General features: G+C 44.0%; 2 protein-coding genes across 5 annotated transcripts in view; one reads left to right on the forward strand and one right to left on the reverse strand.

Moving 5' to 3' along the window:
• The window catches only part of rexo1 (REX1, RNA exonuclease 1 homolog), a 15,152-nt gene extending 8,452 nt beyond the window's left edge, over positions 1–6,700 (reverse strand). For both annotated transcript variants that reach the window (XR_009649170.1, XM_060881022.1), the window contains exons 1-5: positions 6,361–6,700; positions 3,615–5,359; positions 3,320–3,421; positions 2,011–2,236; positions 1,745–1,893 (exon numbers count right to left, since the gene is read on the reverse strand). Coding sequence is in view for 1 of the 2 variants with exons in the window: in XM_060881022.1 (XP_060737005.1) it covers positions 1,745–1,893; positions 2,011–2,236; positions 3,320–3,421; positions 3,615–5,359; positions 6,361–6,532 (2,394 nt within the window). In the remaining variant the exon portion in view is untranslated. The remainder of the gene's footprint in view (positions 1–1,744; positions 1,894–2,010; positions 2,237–3,319; positions 3,422–3,614; positions 5,360–6,360) is intronic.
• A 1,879-nt stretch (positions 6,701–8,579) lies between these two features.
• Positions 8,580–21,486, forward strand: si:ch73-233m11.2 (NACHT, LRR and PYD domains-containing protein 3). 3 transcript variants are annotated; one of them, XM_060882205.1, is made up of 9 exons: positions 8,583–8,747; positions 9,994–11,554; positions 14,638–14,799; positions 14,893–15,060; positions 15,226–15,399; positions 17,414–17,587; positions 19,078–19,251; positions 19,493–19,657; positions 19,772–21,486. In XM_060882205.1, the coding sequence occupies exons 1-9, from the start codon at positions 8,720–8,722 to the stop codon at positions 19,839–19,841; spliced, it is 2,676 nt and encodes an 891-aa protein (XP_060738188.1). In that variant the 5' UTR covers positions 8,583–8,719; the 3' UTR covers positions 19,842–21,486. The 3 variants fall into 3 exon arrangements, 2 of the variants coding, with proteins under 2 accessions (XP_060738189.1, XP_060738188.1); XR_009649224.1 differs by lacking the exons at positions 19,493–19,657; positions 19,772–21,486 and adding an exon at positions 18,174–18,335 and having other exon boundaries at positions 8,580–8,747; positions 19,078–19,213; XM_060882206.1 differs by lacking the exons at positions 19,078–19,251; positions 19,493–19,657; positions 19,772–21,486 and adding an exon at positions 18,174–19,021 and having other exon boundaries at positions 8,580–8,747.
• The last annotated feature ends 1,014 nt before the right edge of the window (positions 21,487–22,500 follow it).

Consider the following 22,500-nt stretch of genomic DNA (forward strand, 5'->3'; position numbering starts at 1 on the left):
GGAAAGAAAGGGGGAAGGGGAAGAAAGAGGGAGGGAAGGAAGGGAAGAGGGAGGAAGAGAGAAAGAAAGAAAGAAAGAAAGAAAGAAAGAAAGAAAGAAAGAAAGAAAGAAGAGGGAGGGAAGGGGGAAAGGGCGATGGAGGAAAAAGGGAAGGAAGAATGGAAGAAAGAGGGAAAGATGGCGGGAGAAAGGGAGGGAAGAAAGAGGGAAAGAGGGAGGGGTGGGTGGGGGTAACAGTGGGAGAGGGGGAAAAGAAAGAGAAGAGAGGAGGGGGGAGGAGGGAAAGGAGAGAGTGCATGAGAGAGAAAATGCAGCTGCCAGAGTTCTCACCAGGACAGAAAGTATGATCATATAACCCCAATTTTATCGTCTCTACACTGGTTACATGTTAAGTTTAGAATTGATTACAAGCTGCTGCTACTAACGTACAGTACAAAGCTCTTAATGGTTTAGCTCCTACGTATCTAACTAGTCTTCTAACACGTTACAATCCTTCACGCTCTCTGAGGTCACAAAACTCAGGACTTCTGCTAGTTCCCAGAATATCCAAGTCTACTAAAGGTGGTAAAGCGTTTTCTTATTTAGCTCCCAAACTTTGGACTAGTCTTCCTGACAGTGTTCGGGGCTCAGACACACTTTCCCAGTTTAAATGTAGATTAAAAACTCATCTCTTTAGTCAGACGTACACATAATACATCCCATAATACTGTGCACTATTACATCAGACCAAATGCACATCATCATCTAGTACTTGCTAATATAATGAACAGCAGCTACGTTAATTCCTCTCCACTGCTTCTCTCTTTCTCCCATCCCGAGGCATCCAGAAACTGTACCAGCACCGATTGTCTTCCATTCCATGAAGATTCTGGACCTCCACCGAGACGAGGGCGACTCTGTGAGGATCCTGAGACATCTAGAGATCTTCCAGCTCCAGTTAGACTCTATACTAAAGAGGAGATGTGAACTCCATGTGGTCTTTGAGGACAACAACCTCCTCATCAATACAACATTTATCAGACTGTATATTTATAATCACACCCTCCAGTGTCACCCATATGAGGATGAGGTTCAACATTGAGTCTGGTTCCTCTCAAGGTTCCTTCCTTTACCATCTAAGGGAGTTTTTCCTCCCCACAGTCACCTGAGTCACCTCAGACTTGCTCATTGGGGATAAATACATTCATTCATTCACTCATCTTCTACCGCTTATCCGAACTACCTCGGGTCACGGGGAGCCTGTGCCTATCTCAGGCGTCATCGGGCATCAAGGCAGGATACACCCTGGACGGAGTGCCAACCCATCACAGGACACACACACACTCTCATTCACTCACACAATCACACACTACGGTCAATTTTCCAGAGATGCCAATCAACGTACCATGCGTGTCTTTGGACCGGGGGAGGAAACCGGAGTACCCGGAGGAAACCCCCGAGGCACGGGGAGAACATGCAAACTCCACACACACAAGGCGGAGGCGGGAATCGAACCCCCAACCCTGGGGGTGTGAGGCGAACGTACTAACCACTAAGCCACCGTACCCCCCCTTGCATTATATTAATAATCTTTATATTATTCTTTATAATAACCTTTTGTTCTATGTTTATGTTCCGTAAAGCTGCTTTGAGACAATGTCAAGTGTAAAAAGCGCCACAGAAATAAATTTGAATTGAACTGAACAGACGATACAGCAGTGTGAACAGAGAGCAGACGTTTTGATCGGTGCTGTGAGTTTGACACCTTGAGCGTAGGAGTGTGTGCAACTCTCTTCTGGGACGAAGTGGACACGGTTTTGGGCAACATGGCGGCCGACGTGTGCCCTCTGATTGACGACTGATCCGGAACGGTTCTGCTGGGTGATAAAACGCTGCGCTGCGACTCTGACAAAACTACACAACACACACACACACACAATAAAGAGTGCGTCATTACAGTATATCACTTACAACAAGTTCTATAACAGACGGAGTGTGTTAAATTGTGTCGTCGTAAGAATTCTTAGTTACCAGGTTTTTTTGCCGAGACGAGAGCGGGGTTCGGGCGGTGCATCACTCTGCGTTTCTCCCCCGAAGCTGCGGCGCTGGAGAGAGGACGTGACACCGGGGCTGCGTTCATGGTGGATGCGGCGAGCTGTGCTGCCTGCTGCTGAGCGATCTGCATGCGCTGATAACACACCTCCTGAGCGCTCAGTCTGCGCTGAGGCTTGGGCAAGACGTTCATCGTCGTCTCCGTCTGAACGACGTCAATCAGAAAGCAAGGAATCAGTAACGGAGATCAATCTTCTGAGACAGAAATACACGGTCCCTAATACTCAGCTGACGAAGTTAAATAAAGCTGTTAGGATTCGACAGAATGAGAAATGAGTTGTTTTTCTTGTGTCCTTGTTGACGACTGAACGTCTTTGTCATGTCTCACTCCACAGTGGTGTTAAAAGTCCTGAGTGGCTTTCATATGAGCTTCGTATTATCACGTTTTATAACCATTTCTGTTTTTATCCGCAATACTAGAAGTGATACATTCATTCATTCATTCATTTTCTACCGCTTATCAGAACTACCTCGGGTCACGGGGAGCCTGTGCCTATCTCAGGTGTCATCGGGCATCAAGGCAGGATACACCCTGGACGGAGTGCCAACCCATCACAGGGCACACACACACACACACACTCTCATTCACTCACGCAATCACACACTATGGACAATTTTTCCAGAGATGCCAATCAACCTACCATGTATGTCTTTGGACCGGGGGAGGAAACCGGAGTACCCGGAGGAAACCCCCGAGGCACGGGGAGAACATGCAAACTCCACACACACAAGGTGGAGGTGGGAATCAAACCCCCAACCCTGGAGGTGTGAGGCGAACGTGCTAACCACTAAGCCACCGTGACCCCCGCGATATATTCATATAAAGTTAAAAAAAATATATATATATATTTTTTTTCCCCACATAGATGTTTGTATCTTCACAGTGAATGTTGATATCAAACCCATTTCTGCTCTCTGAGGCTCTAAAATCTGAAGGTGTTTATCTTCTGAAGGTGTTTATCTTTAACACTAAAATTCAGTGTAAGATTATCGACAGAGGGACAAACACACACACGTCTCTCACTGAAACACAACAGAGTCCTGACTCGTTTTAGATCAGACTCGCGGGGAGAAAAATCATCAGTTTGTTTACGCTGATGAGTTTCTGTACCGTCAGCATACTGGTATTAGAAAAGGTGTTAAAAAATAAATAATCCCGATGCTGTTTCTAAACAAACAAACAAACAAACAAAAACAAACGGACGAACAAAAACGTCTCAACACTCACACTTCCTTTTACTTTAAAATGTGAAACTCTCTTCTTCTGACCAGGGAAGAGTGTGGTTAAAGTGCTCTGTGCTTCTTGGTCTTCCTCCTTCTCTCTGGGAGGCTGAAACACACACACACACACACACACACACACACACACACGCACACAGAGAACAGAACTGAAAACACAGCAAACCAAGAAGCACGATTCCCCTTCACAGTTTCGGTTTGAACTTCCGCTGACCGACTCCAGAACTGCAGCAGGGTAACAGATGCACTAATGAGCTAATTAACGTGGACGTGGAGCTCAGTACCTGTTTATTTTGCCTGCCTTTGTCTTCCGTCTTCACATATTTGGACTCGTTAAAAATTCTGAGACACTCCTCCATAGGATCTGAGTCGTACTCTAGGTCCTGAAGCATAGAAAAGTCTGCGGTACTTTCACCATCATCACCATCGTCATCACTGTGTCCACCGTCTTCGTACCCAGGCCCGATATCGTCCTCTGAAGACGTCTCGGTGGCGTCCGACGCTTTCCTCTTGTTAACCATGCTGCCTCGTTTGAACGCCGAAGCAGACTTCCTGACGACCCGTTCGTCTTCCTCGTCCTCGGCGTCCTCTTCCTCAGGGCTCTCGTCCCCAAACAGGTCAGCGTGACTCAGACAGTGCGGCTTGGCCTTTGTCGGTTTGCCGTCCTTCTTCTCCAGAGACGTGCTTCTGTTCTTGTTCTTGTCTTTGCTGCTACCGCTTTTCTTTTTGTCCTTCTCTCGTCCACTGCTGTCTGTTCTCCCGTTTTTCTGTTCCGTGTATTTGGCTTTGTCTAACTTGGGTTTCTTGGCCTCGCTGAGATTTCGCTCTTTATCTCTGTGGCCCTGTTCTCCTTTCTTCTTCTCTGGTGGCTTCTTGCTTTTCCCGTCCTTCCATTTTAGTTCCCTCTCTCCTTTTTCTGCCTCTTTAGACTTGACCTTCTCGACATGGCTCTTCTCCTTCTTCCCGCCGTCCTGACTCGGTTTCTTGGACGTCTTCTCTACGCCGCTGCTTCCTTTTTTCTCTCTGTTGCTGCCGCTCTTCTTGACGGACTTGACGATATCTTTCTTCGCCGTTTTGTCGCTCTGAGGTTTCTTTACCTGGATGCTGTTCTTGGTCCACTTTTTATTCGGCGGCTTGTCGTCCGGCTGCTCGGAGTCGAGAGGCTCGAAGCCGTCAGATTCTTCGTCGCTGATCAGGAATTCCTGAGCTGGTGGATGTCTGCAGGCTGCTGTTTCTCTAGATTTCCTTTTCTCGTCGCCCACCAAGTCGCTGCTGCTTTTCCTCCTCTGCAGCCGGCTCACGAGTGTGGGACGATACTCGTTTCCGGAACTTTCCTCGTCGGATCCGAAACTGGCCGTGTACTTTTGGGGTTCTTCGACCGGAAGCTGTCTCGGCTTCTTCGCCACGGGGACGTATTCCTCATCCGTGCTTTGCTTGTGCCATCCGGGGTGACCTCTTTTCCTTCCGTCTCCCTCCGTCCCCATGTCCTTCGTGCTCTTGCTGCCCGGTTTAGCAGAAAAGTTAGACAAAGGATCGTACTCCATGTCTGTTGTCGGTTTTAAATTGTCCAGCGTGTACTTATTCTTTGAGGAAGACGAGCCGGTGGAGGTGACACGGGACGTCGGAGCGGGTGCTTTTTTCGCTGCTGCTGCTCTGGAGACGGCCGTAGGGACGTACTCCATGGAGTTGGCATGGCTGCCGCTGTTGCTCTCTGAGTCCAGCGTGTATTTGCTGGAGCGAGGAGTTGGGTTGTACTCGGACGTCTGGCTCAGCTGATAACTCCCCGGATCGTATTCGCTATGTGACGACGTAGAAACCGCCTGCCTGCCATAACCTGCTTTAATAGAGCTGTTTGCAGGATCGTATCCCTGCTCGCCCATCCGAGACAGCTTCTTCTTCTCCTTCTCCATTTCGCTCTGGACTGCTTCGATGGCACGGTTGACCAGCTCCAGCTCCGTGGGTCCTGGATCCAGCACTGGACTGGAAGGGGGTCGGACCACCTCAGGGTTAAACGGATCATAGCCTTGGTCTGCGAAGAAGAGTCGAAACATGACGTACAGTTAGACAGGGTTTTTGTTTCTTGCACACTCGATTTAGGTGAATAGAAATATTGGAAATTTGAAATATAATTAACTCTTAAAGCCCAAAATTGTGGCCGGGACACAAGAGAACGGCCATAGTGCTTTGACAAGAAGCTACACGAAATCGGAAATCTACTCTGTACAACAATGAACACAAAAGCGTCCCAGAACACGCAACCTCGACGCGGATGCTCAACAAAAGCAAAAGGTCAAGAACAGATTCACGGAAATCAGATCGGACCAGATCAGATTAACGACCTCTGGTCTTGTATCGTCACGTGATTGTCTAAATCTCAAAAGTTAACTGTATTTATCACTACGTAAGCGTTCTTCCTGCGAAGATCATGGAAGTTAAGTTAAGAGGCCAGTTTAATAAGAAACGCAGTGACGGGGACAAAAATTTGAGTCGAGTTTAATACAAATTCAAGTCTGGGGGGGGGAAGGAACCAGGTTTTTGACACAGACGAGTCTCAGCAAACTGAATGAATTGCAACAGCTAGTAAAAGTGTAGTTTAAATACCAACAGTGAGTTTTAAAGAAAGATCGATGTCCAAAGTTGACTCTAATAAGCTCCAAAAATCAGACGCAGACCTCATCTATTGGAATGACTTTGATATACTGGACAACATCTGGAAATAAAGCTGTAACTCTGGTGGTATTTATGCAGCCATAATATAAAGCAGTGTGTAACAGCTGGAGTTGATGACAGGGGCAGAAACTAGAACTAAGCTTGATTAAAGATTAGATAACGAGACAATAAAGTTGTGCACAAGCTCCTGGGTTTTATGCACGTACATCCTGGGAAGCTATGAGTGTAAACACACACAGGAAAGAGAAGCACTAGGTCAATAAAAACACTCTGCATCATGACCTGAACTCACAGCTCAAGACTGTGTAAACAAAGCCAGTAACATGAACCAGGAGGTAAATAAACACAAACGCAGTTCACCGTTCGAGTCAGACGGCCCATCTTTAGCTTTCTTGATCTCATACACAGTAGCTGATGCTCTTTGTCTGCTGTTGCTGTGTCTGAAGTGGCAGTGAGGTCTGTTACAGCCGTCACTACCTCCGGTGTAAAAAGGGCAATCAAGCCCACGGAATAAACCGGCGGATCTCAGCATGGTCACGCTGAGACGTGTTCATAACCACGCTCATTCACACTGGGTTTATTTAACAGTAAACAGTCCTCGGTAGTTTGGAGTTCGTTAATGTTTTTGCGTCTCTTTTTTTCAACCTTTGCTTGCTTTCTTTTTCTTTCTTTCTTATAGCAAAGCTTCCTAGTGCGCCGCCATGTTGAATCGGGCGGAATCGAAAAGAAGCGCTTGAGCTAAATAGTGCACAAGGGGGTTGGGTTTGACTGTTACTCTTGAACCCTCTGTAGGGCCCTTATGAAGGGAGTCAAGTGGGATTCGGAAGACGCCCATTAAAGCCCCCGGGCGTTGTGTTTTCACGCCACATAGTAGGCCGAGGCAGTTGCCGGTTTCAAATAAAACTCAAGTCAATAGAAGTTTGCAAAAGCTTTGAAATGGAGCAAAAGAAATTTACTGCTTCAAAACCAGGCCTTGTCCTATATATATATATATATATATATATAGAGACAAATGCCCGGATATTGGTGCTAGAAAAGTTTTATCCCACATATAGGGGTGTGTGTGTGTGTGTGTGTGTGTGTGTGTGTGTACAGGTTATTGAGTAAGCTTTATTTCTCATATTTTAGCATTTGTATTAAAAAAAAAAAGGAAAAGGAGACACACAGCAGAACTTTATTACAAAATGAACACATGCAAGTTTCCTAATGAAGAAAAGGAGGGGGGGGGGGGGGGGGAAACCCCACTAGTTTATTTCCACATATAAAGGCAGTCCAGAGGTATAGAAATCCATGTTTCTATAGACAGAATCAGCACAGGTCCTTTCCATTTGAATTCAACACCACTCCCGGAGGACTAGATAGTAAACCAAGAAATGCCCATCTTCCATGAGATTACAGCCCACATCCTGCACTCATGCTTGGTCTAAAACTCCCACTTTGCACCTCTTTAGTTGAAGATGACGGAGTATGGAAAGCACTAATACAGCGGTGTCCAATCTTATCCACAAGGGGCCGGTTTGTGGGTGCAGGTTTTCATTTCAACCAAGCAGAAGCCACACCTGATTCCACCTGTTTAATCAGTTGTTCTTGGCTTTTAGTATAGACTCTGGTGTGGCTTCTGCTTGGTTGGAATGAAATCCACAAAGGACCAATAGGGTGCAGGTTAAGATTGGACACCGCTGCACAAATTGGTCAGACAGGGTGGAGACCCCTGTACTAAATTAAACCAGTCCTGGAAAACTTTCACCTGGAGCAGAGAGAGCTTGAAAGGGTTGCCAGTTCTCTTCCAATATTTTAGACACCTTAAAAGTTGAAGTGAAGTTCAAGAAGAAGAAGAAACATGGTAAAAATGTCAAATGACTGAAATGCACTAGTTCAATGAAATCAAGTGCATTTTCTCCATTATTAAATTTAGCCCTTACTAGGATCTAAACTCATGTATACAGGTTCAAAGTAAAGCCTCTTCCACTACACAAAGCACTAACCTTCATGCATTAAAAAAATAAAAATAAATATATATATATATATTTTGCACAATACTTGCATAAGCTTTCCTGTAACTCTTATCCAAGATCAGTCATTTACTTCTAGAAAATGTATTTAAGAAAGTAAGCCCAAAATGCACTGCAGATCCTCCTAAAATCCACACCAAATATTGTGCCACGTGAAGCTGAAAGCAAACTGGGTCGTTTCTAATCCAGACAATTGAACCAAAACACTGCGAATGTGACTTACACAAATTTTTCCTTGCTGTTACAAAGCACGTGGTAGTTTATAGAACCTACAAGATGCACGTTTACACACGTCCACTATAACAGTAAATGACTCCCGTGCAAAGAAAGCAAAAGCGTCGCCTTCACACCTTTTTATACACCGTTACACCTGCACGTCATTAAGAGCAGATTAGCGTCTAACTAGAGGTGTGTCCTTATCCGTTTGGCTCGAACAGGAGAGCCTTTAAAAACATACCTAGTGTCTAAATCGACCCGACTGTCCAATCCAGATGGAGAAAAAGGGCGCGCCAAAGACACGCCCATCGTGCGCGAGCGCCACGTGCTGCGTGTAAAGAACCTGCCTTTGGGAGGGATTTGTGTTGTGGTGAAAGTACAGTGACACCGACAGATTCGCTGCAGAAGAGTTTTTTTCATCTGATTTCGTCCAGAGTGACAATTGAAATTAAAAACAAAAAGAAAAACACTGAGCAGAATTCGGTCAGATTATGGAAGGGAGTTTGGACTTCCTGTCTGGTAAGACTTTTCCCCATAACGTTTACTTTCACAACTCACACTTACTCACACTTACTCACACTTACTCACACAGGGCTCTCAAGTTTTGAATGGAGGTGTTTTTGTGTTTGGTAAGGATCACTGAACACAATTTAACCAAATACAAAGTATTTATTCAATTTCCATTTATTAATGTGTGTGTGTGTGAGAGAGAGAGACAGAGAGAGAGAGAGAGAGAGAGAGAGAGAGAGACACAGTGCGAGACAGAGAAAGAGAGACAGTCAGAGAGAGAGAGAGAGAGAGATTATGACTGGTCTTCATTGTAAGTGTTTGTTGCCTTTTTGGACTCCTTTATCATTTGTAATGTTGCTCCCATTTAAAACAGTTCAGCACAAGCCCAGACATTTTTAGGGTCATGATTGAGGATGTCAATGTCCCGTCCAGAGACAAGCTGTTTCGTGTTGAGGTTTTGTTCAAACCGACCATTGAAAATACCCTCTGGGCATCAGCGTTAGAATGTGGAAGCACTGAAACCAAGGCTGCTTGTTCTGAGCAGGTGTTGTCAGTGAACTGGGGCCCCCTGGCACCATCTCAGGGCCCCCAGTTTGAGAACCACTGGCCTAGACTACTTGTTCTGAGCAGGTGTTGTCAGTGAACCAGCTGTAAAACTGTTGGCTAAGTTACAGACACTTGTTGCGTTAAATCTTACCCATATACAATAGTGCTATTTTCTGATTGGCTATTGTGTAGCCTCTTTTTTTGATTGGCTGATAAGTGTCAGGCTCGACTAAGAGCTCCAGGGGAGACGCGCTTGATTCCTGCCCGGTTCCACAGAGACAGCGGTGCGGACTGATGCGTTTTGGGCGCTGGGCTTATTAAATATATGATAAATAGTCAAAAAGTTTTTCAGCGTGAGAAATACGATGTCAGGCGGGAGAACGTGACAAAAGACCCAAATAAGTGACTGTCACGCTCAATGCGTCACATTTGAGAGCCCTGCACTCACACTTCTCATTTACTCCCACTAACTTTCTGTCTGCCTTTCCCTGTCTGTCTCATAAATAAAAAGATAGATCGAACATTCCTACATTACCTACAAAACAGATAAACAGGCTGAAATGATTTACTAAAACATTTTCCATGTCACAGGTCCAGAACAACATTTCTGTATTTTTCCAGCACTAGAGCTATTACTTGTGTTACTCACTTTGTATTTCTAAACCACCAGGATGTTACTCAACTAAATTCCTCCTGTTGTTTCTTGCAGATGTGCAGATGTTGCACAAGGAGGTGATGAGTAACAGTGTGCTGAAGTCCACCCAGGCCAGTACCAGTTTAAGTGGTCAGTCGATCAAAGACGTGATTTTAAACAAATGCTACATTCCACTTTCAGTCAGCATTGAAAGTGAGACCTTGGACTTGGAAAGTGTGATTTCGAGGGCGTTTGTAGAAGGCACTGAGGGTGGTAAGTTGCTCCTTTGTGGAGGACAAGGGATGGGCAAGACCACGGCAGTGGAACAGCTCGTATGGGACTGGGCCTCTGGGATCCATCTTCAGCACTTTGCATTTATCCTGCGATTGTGTTCAACCATGTTGCATGGACCTGAACAGAGTTTGCAGAGCGCACTCCTCAGTACACACAGTCATATCTCTGCTGAGCATCTTGAGATAATCTTGAAGACACCTCACACAATACTTTTAGTGTTGGATGACATCCAGGACCTTCTATCGAATTACCCTGAATCTGGTGAGCTGGTATGTGACCTACATCAGCCAGCAGAGGGCACCGTGTTGGTGCACAGTTTACTGAAGGGGTCTTTGCTCCCTGGGGTGTCCTTACTGCTTACATCAAGAGAACCTGTCGAGCTGGAATCTGCATATTTTGCTCATCTGATGGGTTTCTCCAACTCCCAAAGGAAAGCTTTCTTCCAACGCTTTTTTGATAACAAAGACGAAGGAGACCGGCTCCTCCAGCGTTGCGAGAGAGCTGTGGGAATCAAGGAGCTTTGTGCTTGTCCTGGGTTTTGCTGGACACTGTGCTGTGTATGTAAAGAGCAACTGGAGAATCAATATGGTGTCCCAGAGACGCTGACTGAGCTCTACTGTGTGATCACAAACACACTACTGCGGGAGCATAAGATTAGCGTGGAGATGGCAAATGAGCTTATTTATGGTTTGGGGAAACTTGCAAAACAGTGTACATCTGTCATCAGCACACACACATTTGATGACATCATCAAATGTGGCCTTCAACCCTTCCTGGGCTCCCAGATCCTGTCTGCTATCCTGCGTGTCAACGCTGTCACCAACGCTTCCCCCGATTCTACGTTTTTCTTCATGTCCCCAACATTTAAAGATTTTTTAGCGGCAGCCTCATTTTATCTTGACCGTGATGATGGCAGGATCCTAGAAACTCCCACGGAAATACAAAACTACCATTTTTTTCTCGCTGGTCTTTCAGACCCTGCACAGAGGAAACTTCTGGAAACCTCAGTAGGCCTCTTCAACAGCGGCCGTCTCTCCGAGTTCCACCGCTGGCTCATGAACATGGCTAAAGAGGTGCTGCCGGGTACGGACAAAAAGAATCACTGGCAGGTCTTGCGTATCCTTCACCACACGCTCAGCCCCACCCTAGTAAGAGAGAGTGTGGGCCTTTGCAAGTGGAGGTTGATTAGCTATAGTGACATGCAGGAAGCAGATTGTGTAGCACTGGCATTTGTAGTGCGATGCTTAGGAGAACTGCAGTGCCTGAACCTGTACATGAGCTCACTTACAGAGGAGCAGGCGGAGAAGCTCGTAACCGTCTTCCGCTTGGCCCAAACCATAGAGTAAGTAAGAGGAAGAGGGTCATTGGGGTGGATGGATGGTAGACAAGTCCAGTTCAGACGTTTTCTTTATTGTCTGACTTGGTTGGCAGTAGTACTAGGACTGGTCTTGCGAGTTTACAATTTATGCATCTTGATGAATCTCATAAAATAACATCAAGGACAGAGGTGTCCAGTCTACTCCGGAAAGGGCCGGTGTTGGTGCAGGTTTTTGATTCAAATCAAGCAGAAGCCACAACTGAGTTTAGTAAAAGCCACTGAATAAACAGGTGAAAAACACTCCTGGTTGGTTGTAATAAAATCTCACCTCCCCACCTGCATGTGCTCATTAGATTGGACAACATTCCTAGCTCAACTCACCTAGGCTATCTACCAGTTCCCCTCCTATTCCATTCTGTAGTTTATCCCCCAGACTAGTTGCCCTCCCACCGTCCAACTACTTCCCCAGGAGTGTTTAATCTCATCTGGAAATGACTGGTGGTGGTGCATGTTTTTATTGCCAGCAGCCATTGCCAGTTATGTTCCTACCAGTGTAATTTGCCTGTTCGGTCCCAAGGGAAGTGGTAGCTCAGTGGTTAAAGATCTGAACCACTGATAGACTACTGATAAGTAGGTTGTGAGGTCAATTGGGCTACCAAGCTACCATGTCTGGGCGCTTGAGAAAGGCCTTTAACCCCCAAATGCTCAGTTGTGTATAAAATGAGATAAAAGTAAGTCAAGTGTCATAAATGTAGAATCAGAATCAGGTTTATTGGACAAGTGTGTTGACACACAAGGAATTTGGTTCCAGCTGTTTGTGACTCTCAAAAGCACAGACTTTTGAGACTTTTGAGTATTTATGAACCATTGTTCTCCGTCCCTAGATTTGACGACAGATTTCTCAGTCGGATGAGATTGCACTTCATATTTATAGACCAAGACTGGTGCAGCGTGTGATATTTTTAACTACAGGCCTGATCTTTGACACAGGATTCTGTTGTGCAAGTGGTTTGATCTTAAGTCCCACCATGCTAAGACATAGAAAGGGCCTTTTTTATACCTGGTCACTTCGTGTGTTTTCTCTGATCCGATAGCTATCTGATTTGTTAAAACTGTTCCATTTACATTAGGCCACAATAAATCTCGGCGAATCGGATATCGATCCGATCTTTCTACTCCCGCCCAAAATGCAAATATATTTGACCTCATTTCTGGGGTAATTGAAATGGAACACGCTTTGGTGTATGCGGTTTTCAGAATGCAATCAGATATATATACTATATACAAATATACTTTTGTTTCTATATGTTTTACAAAGCTTTTGTTGGATGCTTTCATCGACTTGTGAGTCATTTGCAAGTGACGTACTTTCGTTTGGGAGTATAGCGCTGTCGTATGTGGCTTGAACAACCACATTCATTTACACCTGTCCAGTTTCATCTGAAACGCGTCCCAGACCACCTCCTGTAGTGGTTTGAACCATCGGATTTATATCCATCTCCAAAACGTTTCGGAGGGCATTTAGACCTGGTCTTTTTACCATCGGATAGCTATCGGATCACAGAAAACGCATGAAGTGAACAGGTGTAAAAAGCCCCAAAGAGAGGGCAATGGTTCAGAATGGGCTTTCAGTAAGTTTTCACCACTGTTTGTACTGTTTCACACTGTAGAGTCTTTGGGACAGCGATGTTAAAGGCAGAGAGATTTCCGATGCAGTCCCGGGATAAAGTCACCGATTTAATGCTGAAGCTCATTACCCAAGTGCCTTATGTTTCAAGTTGTTATTATGTTGGCTTTGTAGAAACCAACATTCTGTTTTCCTATTTAAGCTTAGACAAAAATTTATAAAATTTAATGCGGCCTAGGGCTTTCGAGCCACATGCACCAAATTTGGATATGTCATAGACCCTGGTTTGAAGTTTGTTTCTTTTCTAAGCGATCCGAGTACCGGTACTTCCGGTACCGGGTCTCAAATTGGCTTATTTTCCCATAGACTCCCATTATAAACTTTGGAGGTTTATAACTCTGCAAGCTTTCGATCTATCTACACCAAACTCGGCCAGCTCCTTTAGGGTGATACTCTGAACAAAGTTTTAAATTGGTGTACCGACTGGCCTTCCGGTTGTGCTGCAGCCCCGCCCCAAATATATGCAAAATAAAAAAATTGCACAACATGGGCATGTGATATATCAAAACACTCAGCACAATGAGGGAAACTGCCTCATGTGTATTGTGCTCACGTCACGTGACGTCACGTGATGTCACGTGAAAATCAAAAATTAGCACAACATGGACAAGTGACATATCAAAACAATCGGCCCAATGAGGGGAACTCCCTCAGGAGTATTTGGATGATGTCACATGCTTGTCTCCGCTTACCTCCAAATGTTTTGGCAACCTAGCTTTTTGTCCACTTGCCTCCAAAAGCAACACTAATCATTATGTCCACTTGCCTCCAAAAAGCAAAATACTTGCACCGTCAAAGCCAACATCAAAGTTTGTCGCGACGAACTTACAAATCTAGTTATTATTATTTTTTTAAGTTATTTTAAAAAAAAAACATTTTATACTCAAATTAACTGTTGTATAGAATACCACTTTGTAGGTTTGTGTGAGTTTATTATTGGTACATGAGAACATACTGCCAGAAAAAATACACCTAAAAATGCTGTCTTTTCCCCCTTATTTAAATAGATAATGTACAAATTGATATTATGAATGTGGAACAAATTTATTTATGTCTTTTAGATATTAACTGACACTGACTGGAAGGTCTGCCCCTTTCCCCCATTCATACATGATCGCGACTAGCCTCACAGAGCGCTATCGATTTTATTATTTTTATTTTTTTCTCACGACGCCTCTGCCAACAAGCAGCTCCCGACTACATAGCTAGTATTGTTATTAGTGAAAATGCTTGTTTTTCTGTCTTATTTCATTGAACCCTGAAGTCTTGATGATTAAATCAGTTATTGCAATTTTTATTAGCAGGAAAACTTTCTTGGTTTTTTTGTATACTTTTGTATTAAATTACACACAAGAGGCTGTGTGTGTGTTTATTTTTTTAATCTTAATATTTTAAAAGTATTAAATGTTTGACCTTTCAGCTTGAGTCAAAGCAGAGTGAGTGTGGATGTGATCAGACATCTTGCTCAGGCGCTGAAGGACGGACGTGCCACAGACGTCAGCTTGGCCCACTGCAGACTGGGAGACGAAGCAGTGAAGATCCTGTGTTCCTCCATTGCACGCACCGGCCTGCACACACTCAAGTATGATGTGTACAAGGGCACACAAACTCAAACGAAACCCCTTTTGGTCATCATGTATGTCACTATGTGTGTACCGGTTGTGTCTGTGTGTAGCTTGTGGGATTGCAGTCTTACACCGGCGTGCAGTGAAGCGCTTGCTGAGATGTTGACCACTTCTAAGCTGCGTGTGTTGACCCTAGGAGCTAACAAACTAAGCTACGAAGGACTCGTCCGGCTCATCGGCGCGCTCGGGACGTCCACGTGCACGCTGCAGTATCTTAAGTTTGTTTATTTTATTTTTTTTAAACGCACACAAACACTAATAAGCAAATCGGCATTTTTATATACACAATATATTTACACTTTTCTGGTTTTTGTTTCACATTAAGTTGTCAGGTTTTCTGTTCCTGTGTGTGTGTGTGTTTTGTATGTGTGTGTATTCTACAGTTTGGATCTCTGTCCTTTGACTGGTTCATGCTTAGCTGCGCTGTCGTCTGCCTTGATGTCTTCTCTCTCCGAGTTAAGAAATCTTGTCCTGAGAAGGATCGACCTGGGTGATGACACTCTGGAGCATCTCGCAGGAGCACTACAAAGTGACCGCTGCAAGCTCAGCACACTGAGGTAACACGTGCACACACACGTACACGTTTACACATATAAAAATGCATGCATGTAAAATCCTCGTTTGGGGAAACAAGTGTTCAGTATTTCTTTCTTTTTTTGCTTTTTTGTTTTTGGTTTATTTCTATTTTTTTTTTTTTTATTAAATATACTTCCAGTGCACATAATCATTTCGAATTTACAAACAATTCGTATTGTCCGACTAAAAAAAAAAAAAGAAGAATTATGAATTATAGAAAAGATATGTTATGTATATACACTCACCGGCCACTTTATTAGGTACACTTTACTAGTACCGGTGTGGTCTTCTGCTGCTGTAGCCCATCCACCTCAAGGTTCGACGTGTTGTGCATTCAGAAATGCTCTTCTGCATACCTCGGTTGTAACGAGTGGTTATTTGAGTTACTTTCTATCAGCTCGAACCAGTCTGGCCATTCTCCTCTGACCTCTGGCATCAACAAGGCATTTGCGCCCACAGAACTGACGCTCACTGGATATTTTCTCTTTTTTCCGGACCATTCTCTGTAAACCCTAGAGATGGTTGTGTGTGAAAATCCCAGTAGATCAGCAGTTTCTGAAATACTCAGACCAGCCCGTCTGGCACCAATAACCATGCCACGTTCAAAGCCAATTAAATCACCTTTCTTCCCCATTCTGACGCTCGGTTTGTACTGCAGCAGATCGTCTTGACCATGTCTACATGCCTAAATGCAATGAATTGCTGCCATGTGATTGGTTGATTAGAAATTTGTGTTAACGAGCAGGTGGACAGGTGTACCTAATAAAGTGGCTGGTGAGTGTATAAAAATATATGTTAAGCTTCCATAAAAATGAATAAAGTTCTAGACATACATGCTGCAGAGACACAATGTCTGACTACATTTCTCCTGCCAGTTAACAAAAGAAGTTTGTTAACACTTAAAAAAACACTTAATCTAATATTTAATACTGGTTGAAAAAATCCCTGTGATTCCTCTGGATCAGGGGTCGGCGACCCGTGGCTCCGGAGCCGCGAGTGGCTCTTTCATCCCTCTGCTGCGGCTCCCTGTAGATTTCGAAAATAAATATTGAATTTAAATTTATTTTATTTTAGTTAGTTAGTTTTTAAAAAAAATGTAATTCTAAATTCTGAGATCATGATGCTCTTGTAACATTAAAATAAAGCGTGTTTAATTTGTTTGTCGCTTGTTACACGTCGTAACCTTTCAGGTTCGAAGCAGACGCATTTTTGGTTCGCTGCGGCCGGCAAGTTAAAATTTTGATGTCATGAATACGAAGAGGACTCGATTAGACACTGAACATTTTATTTGAAAGTAACCTTCAACCCAGTGTCTTTTTTGTTAAAGTTAGTTCAAACTGTTCAAAATATTTTTGTTTGCTTGTAGAAATAAAATTTCGTTTACTCGGTAGCAGTTCATTGATTTCATAAATGCAACACACTAAAGTTTTTTCTACACTTTCCATAAAGGTAAAAAACGATATTTGAAGTGTTCTCTTCATTTTAGGTGTAAAATGATGGGAAGTCGTGGCCTAATGGTTAGAGAGTCTGACTCCTAACCCTAAGGTTGTGGGTTCGAGTCTCGGGCCGGCTACGACTTAGGTGCCCAAGGCACCGAACCCCCCAACTGCTCCCCGGGCGCCACAGCATAAACGGCTGCCCACTGCTCCGGGTGTGTGTTTACGGTGTGTGTGTGTGTTCACTGCTGTGTGTGTGCACTTTGGATGGGTTAAATGCAGAGAACAAATTCTGAGTATGGGTCACCGTACTTAGCCGTACGTCACGTCACTTTCACTTAAATGGGTTTTGTGGCTCCCTGTGGGTTTTTCTTTCTGTGGGAAACGAGTCCAAACGGCTCTTTGAGTGTTTAAGGTTGCCGACCCCTGATCTGGATTGTGGAGGTTAAGACCGCTCAGATTTTTCCTGAACACAAGATATCACTGTGTACTCTGGATAAAACCTCTGCAGTGAGTGTCACTGGAAATAAGTGTGCATGTGTTGGTGTTTCTTCTGCAGTTTAGATTCCTGTCAGTTGACCGGTTCCTGCTGCCCAGCCCTAGCAGCCGCACTTCAGTCAGAACACTGCTCTGTGACCGAGCTGGACCTGTCCGTGAACGAGCTCGACCAATCGAACGTGCTCCTCATCTGTGATGCCCTGAAATCCCCCAAGTGTTCATTAGAGAAGTTATGGTGTGTATATGTCAAACTTTCCTCTCTGAGCTGTGGTGTATGTTGCGATGTTTCAGTTAAACAGTCATTACGAGCTTTTACCACTTTATACTAGGGCTGGGCGATATGGCTGAAAACTGTATCACGATATCAGTGTTTCATATCGGTCGATATCGATAATTATTGATCTTTTTTTATGACCCATTTAAAATAAGGACCAGGAGAAAAATATATTACATTTAGACATTTTTATTTTAAACTTAACCTTCCTCTTATCATAATCCTCTCAGTTATTAAGACAGAAATGTCAACAAGCAGGAAAACTCAAATAATTATAATGTAAACATAAGTCTAAAGTCACAATGAACACTTAACATTTATCTCTTAACATTTAAGTGCAAAATGAAAGAAAATGTAAGAAATGCTTAATAAATTGTAATAAAATAGTGCAAAGTGTTAAATATAAACATAGAGAAACCTGAGAATTTAGTGCAAGTTTAGTACTAGGAAGTTCACTAGTTGTTCACCTTCTGGTGACTACGGTCAGACTTATAATATCCAAAAAACTGGCATACTGGCGCGCTGACGTTTCCTCTTTTATTTACAGTTTCCTCGCTCGCTGCGGCTCATTTTCTGCTTAGCAGTCACCGGTTACTGAAGAGGAATCCAGCAGACCAGCACGAGACAACGATATGGCGCAACCAAACATGATACTGTTACATGATTGGCTGTTAGCATGTCACTCCTTATGTTGCTAGTTTACCAGAGAGTGAGTGCCTTTGTTAATGCAACCAAACTTGCTTCGCAACCACTGTTTCCTTCCGACGAAGAATAAAAAATATCGAAGGTTTTATCTAACGCATTTTTTATTGATATCGATCACGTGTATATCGCGATACATATCGTTATCGTTTTATCGCCCAGCCCTACTTTATACACACCAGGCCACAGCACCAGAGGTAGCAGGATATACAGAACGTGGAGTTTGTGAATAGGAACCTCAAATCGCCTCAAAGAGTGACTGCTTAATAGTCCAAAAGATAAAGCTAATTTTAAGTTAAACATTGTTTGACGTGCAGTGAATGAGAGTGTGTGTGTGTGCCCTGCGATGGGTTGGCACTCCGTCCAGGGTGTATCCTGCCTTGATGCCCGATGACGCCTGAGATAGGCACAGGCTCCCCGTGACCCGAGGTAGTTCGGATAAGCGGTAGAAGATGAATGAATGAACATTGTTTGACGTGTGTCTAGAATACAATGTCTAGAATTAGCAACAAATCTGTAGCGAGTCCTTCTAAAAGTCTAATTCCTGAAACTCCTGCATGCTGTGCTTGATGTAAGTCACACTCGCTTCTTAAAATCAATTCAGAAGCCTGTCATGTGCTGTTCTTGCAGACGCTTAAGCAGAAACTACAAAGGGGAAGTGGAAATATTAATTAAAAAAATAACATTTTTATTTATATTTTATATTTATTGCAGTATTTGATTGATTAATGTGTGTGTTTGTGTTTCAGTATGAATGCGTGTGAGCTGACAGAGCCCGTGTTCAGTGCACTGGGCAGTGTGTTGTCGTGTGAAGCGTCCAGGCTGAAGGAGCTCGCCGTCGGAGTGAACAGAGTAGGCGACGCCGCAGCCAAACACATCCTGAAGGCTCTGAAACACCCAAACTGCCAGCTACGGCATCTCGAGTAAATTTAACCATGCTTACACACACACACACACACACACACACACACACACACACACACACACACACACAGCCATTCATCACCTGTATTAGATCCAACTTAACATGTTTGAGACAATAATGATGATAGATTTGACAAATTTGTGGCACACACTTAGCGAATAGAGTCACTGATATCCGTATAGCCTTTCACTCAAATCCAAGTATTAAGTGCAGCTTCTCACATGCGTTTCCTTTCGCAGCCTCGAGATGGTGGAGCTGACGGACGTCTGTGTGGACGAGCTGTGTGAAAGCGTCACGGCGTGTAGCTCCTTAACCAGCCTGAGTCTGAAGAACAACAACCTCACTGACGTTTCTGTTTCCCGACTGGTCAAGCTCGTTCAAGACCGTCCTGCCTTGCAACTGAAGTAAGTTCAGGCCTCATTAAGCGACACCTCATTAAAAACACAAAAAAGTTCCAGAGAAGCAGTTCGGCTCTTTCTCATTGCGCTTGTGTCTGTGTGTGTGTGTTTTTTTTTTAGCGTGCAGTATAATGACTTCAGCGAGGATGTATTTGAGCTGATGGACCCTTACGAAACGATACGATATTAAACCGGCATGTGCTTTCACACAGCTAGAAGAGTCTTAGCGCCTATAAAGTGTTCGAATATACACCATGTGGTACTAATCACCCTCATGTACTGCGATAAAGTAATTCAGTAACTCTATAGGAAAAGAGAAATAAGCACATTTAACATTTAACACCAGTTTATTACATGTTTATTGCAATGTACACCATTACATCTGATCACAGAGCGGTTGCTTGCTAACTAAGTTGCTTGTAGATTTTATTCATATTAGCACGACCTTGTCTTGAGCTCACTTTCGCGCACTTAATCTTTTCTTTGAGGTATAAATATTGCGACATATAAAAATCTGTGGCACGTTGGCTTAGTGGTTAGCACGTTCGCCTCACACCTTCAGGGTTGGGGGTTTGATTCCCGCCTCCGCCTTGTGTGTGTGGAGTTTGCATGTTCTCCCCGTGTCTCGGGGGTTTCCTCCGGGTACTCCGGTTTCCTCCCCCGGTCCAAAGACATGCATGGTAGGTTGATTGGCATCTCTGGAAAATTATTCCTAGTGTGTGATTGCGTGAGTGAATAAGTGTGTGTGTGTGTGCCCTGTGATGGGTTGGCACTCCGTCCAGGGTGTATCCTGCCTTGATGCCCGATGACGCCTGAGATAGGCACAGGCTCCCCGTGACCCGAGGTAGTTCGGATAAGCGGTAGAAGATGAATGTCACTATACATACAACTAGATTACTTTGATGCTGTAATTGATTATTAGTGAAAATGGACTTTTTCAATGGAAGTCAACAACATGCAGTAGATGCGCATGAAATTGATCTCCAGCGATAAAGTCAGGTCTGAAATGTGGACCTTTTAATTACACCACAAACGCCGGCGGGTTATATGTCAAAGCTTAAGGCAGTTCAGAGACATGGACGCCGTCTTAGTCACCGGATTCGAACTTGAAGCGAAGACGGTCCACATGCACACACCTGACAGTTCTACTGTATTTGTAACGCAACCCGTTCTAAGCTCGACACGCTTTTTAGAGATTACAGGAAGAGACTCGATGCTGTCATTGTCTCCAAGGAGACGTCACAGAATACCGGAGAAGAAGCAATACAACAAAATCTGGAAGAAAATATTTGATCCATCTTACTGCCTGATAAATAAATGCATCTGGATCTGTTTAAACACCAGTGGGGTGTGTGATTTATTTATGTTTTTCATTGTGTTAAAGTGGTGGGAATCATAACCCATCCATCTATCCATCCATCCTCTGTAGCATTTATCTTACACAGATTTGTGAGGAATCTGGAATATATCCTATGGGACTCGGGGCTCTGGACAGGGTGGCAACTCCTTCACAAGGCACAAACACACCCATTTACACACTACAGACAATGTAGAGATGTAAGTCAGACTTTAACACATCTTTGGACCTGGAGAAGAAACTAAAGGAAACCAGTGAAGCACTGAGAACATGCAATATCAACACACACACTTGCTCTCTCTCTCTGTCTCTCACACACTCTCTCACACACACTCTCACACACATACTCTCTCGCTCTCACACACACACACTCTCTTTTACACCACACACACACTCTCTCACACTCTCTCTCTCTCTCTCTCTCTCTGTCTCTCACACACTCTCACACACACACTCTCTCTCACACACACACACACACTCTCTCTCTCTCACATTCTCTCTCTCACACACACACACTCTCTCTCTCACACCACACACACACACACACTCTCTCTCACACACTCTCTCTCTCTCTCTCACACCCACACACACTCTCTCTCTCACACCACACACACACACACACTCTCTCTCACACACTCTCTCTCTCTCTCTCTCACTCACACACTCTCTCTCTCTCTCTCACTCACACACACACTCTCTCACACTCTCTCTCTCACACACACACACACACTCTCTCACACCCTCTCTCTCACACACCACACACACACACACACACTCTCTCTCTCTCTCTCTCACACACACACACACATTTAAATGTAAACATTTAAAATTGTAATTGTAAAGAGAAACTGTAATGTATTAATGCTACAACATACAAATACATGTTGATGTCATATATTTTATTCATGTGGAAACGATTTCCAAATTAGAATTTTTTTTTTTTCAATGTTGTATCACTTTGCTTCACTTTAAAGTTTTACTCAAGACGACAAAACACAATTAATACTGAGTATTTGAGTTGTTGAGTGTTTTGCACACCAGTTGTGCGCCAGTTTATTTTGGTTCGGAAAAAAAATTCTGAATAAACCCCTGGGCTTTGAACAACAAATGACATTTAGCTATTCTGTAATTACAGCCATTATGACTGACAGGAATCAGTTCAGTCAGATAAGATGTCGATTTTTTTCTCCTTATTTTGCTTAAATAATGCAACTATGGCAGGGGCACGGTGGCTTAGTGGTTAGCACGTTCGCCTCACACCTCCAGGGTTGGGGGTTCGATTCCCGCCTCCGCCTTGTGTGTGTGGAGTTTGCATGTTCTCCCCGTGCCTCAGGGGTTTCCTCCGGGTACTCCGGTTTCCTCCCCCGGTCCAAAGACATGCATGGTAGGTTGATTGGCATCTCTGGAAAATTGTCCGTAGTGTGTGTTTGCGTGAGTGAATGAGAGTGTGTGTGTGTGCCCTGCGATGGGTTGGCACTCCGTCCAGGGTGTA

Source organism: Tachysurus vachellii, chromosome 11 (assembly GCF_030014155.1).
Source record: "Tachysurus vachellii isolate PV-2020 chromosome 11, HZAU_Pvac_v1, whole genome shotgun sequence".
NCBI classification, from domain to species: Eukaryota; Metazoa; Chordata; class Actinopteri; order Siluriformes; family Bagridae; genus Tachysurus; species Tachysurus vachellii.

Coding starts and splice junctions, on each gene's coding strand:
- si:ch73-233m11.2 (XM_060882205.1), top strand. CDS start 8,720: ATGGAAGGGAGTTTGGACTTCCTGTCTG. Junction 15,400..17,413: donor TGCAAGCTCAGCACACTGAG/GTAACACGTGCA, acceptor TTTCTTCTGCAG/TTTAGATTCCTGTCAGTTGA. Junction 17,588..19,077: donor TGTTCATTAGAGAAGTTATG/GTGTGTATATGT, acceptor TTTGTGTTTCAG/TATGAATGCGTGTGAGCTGA.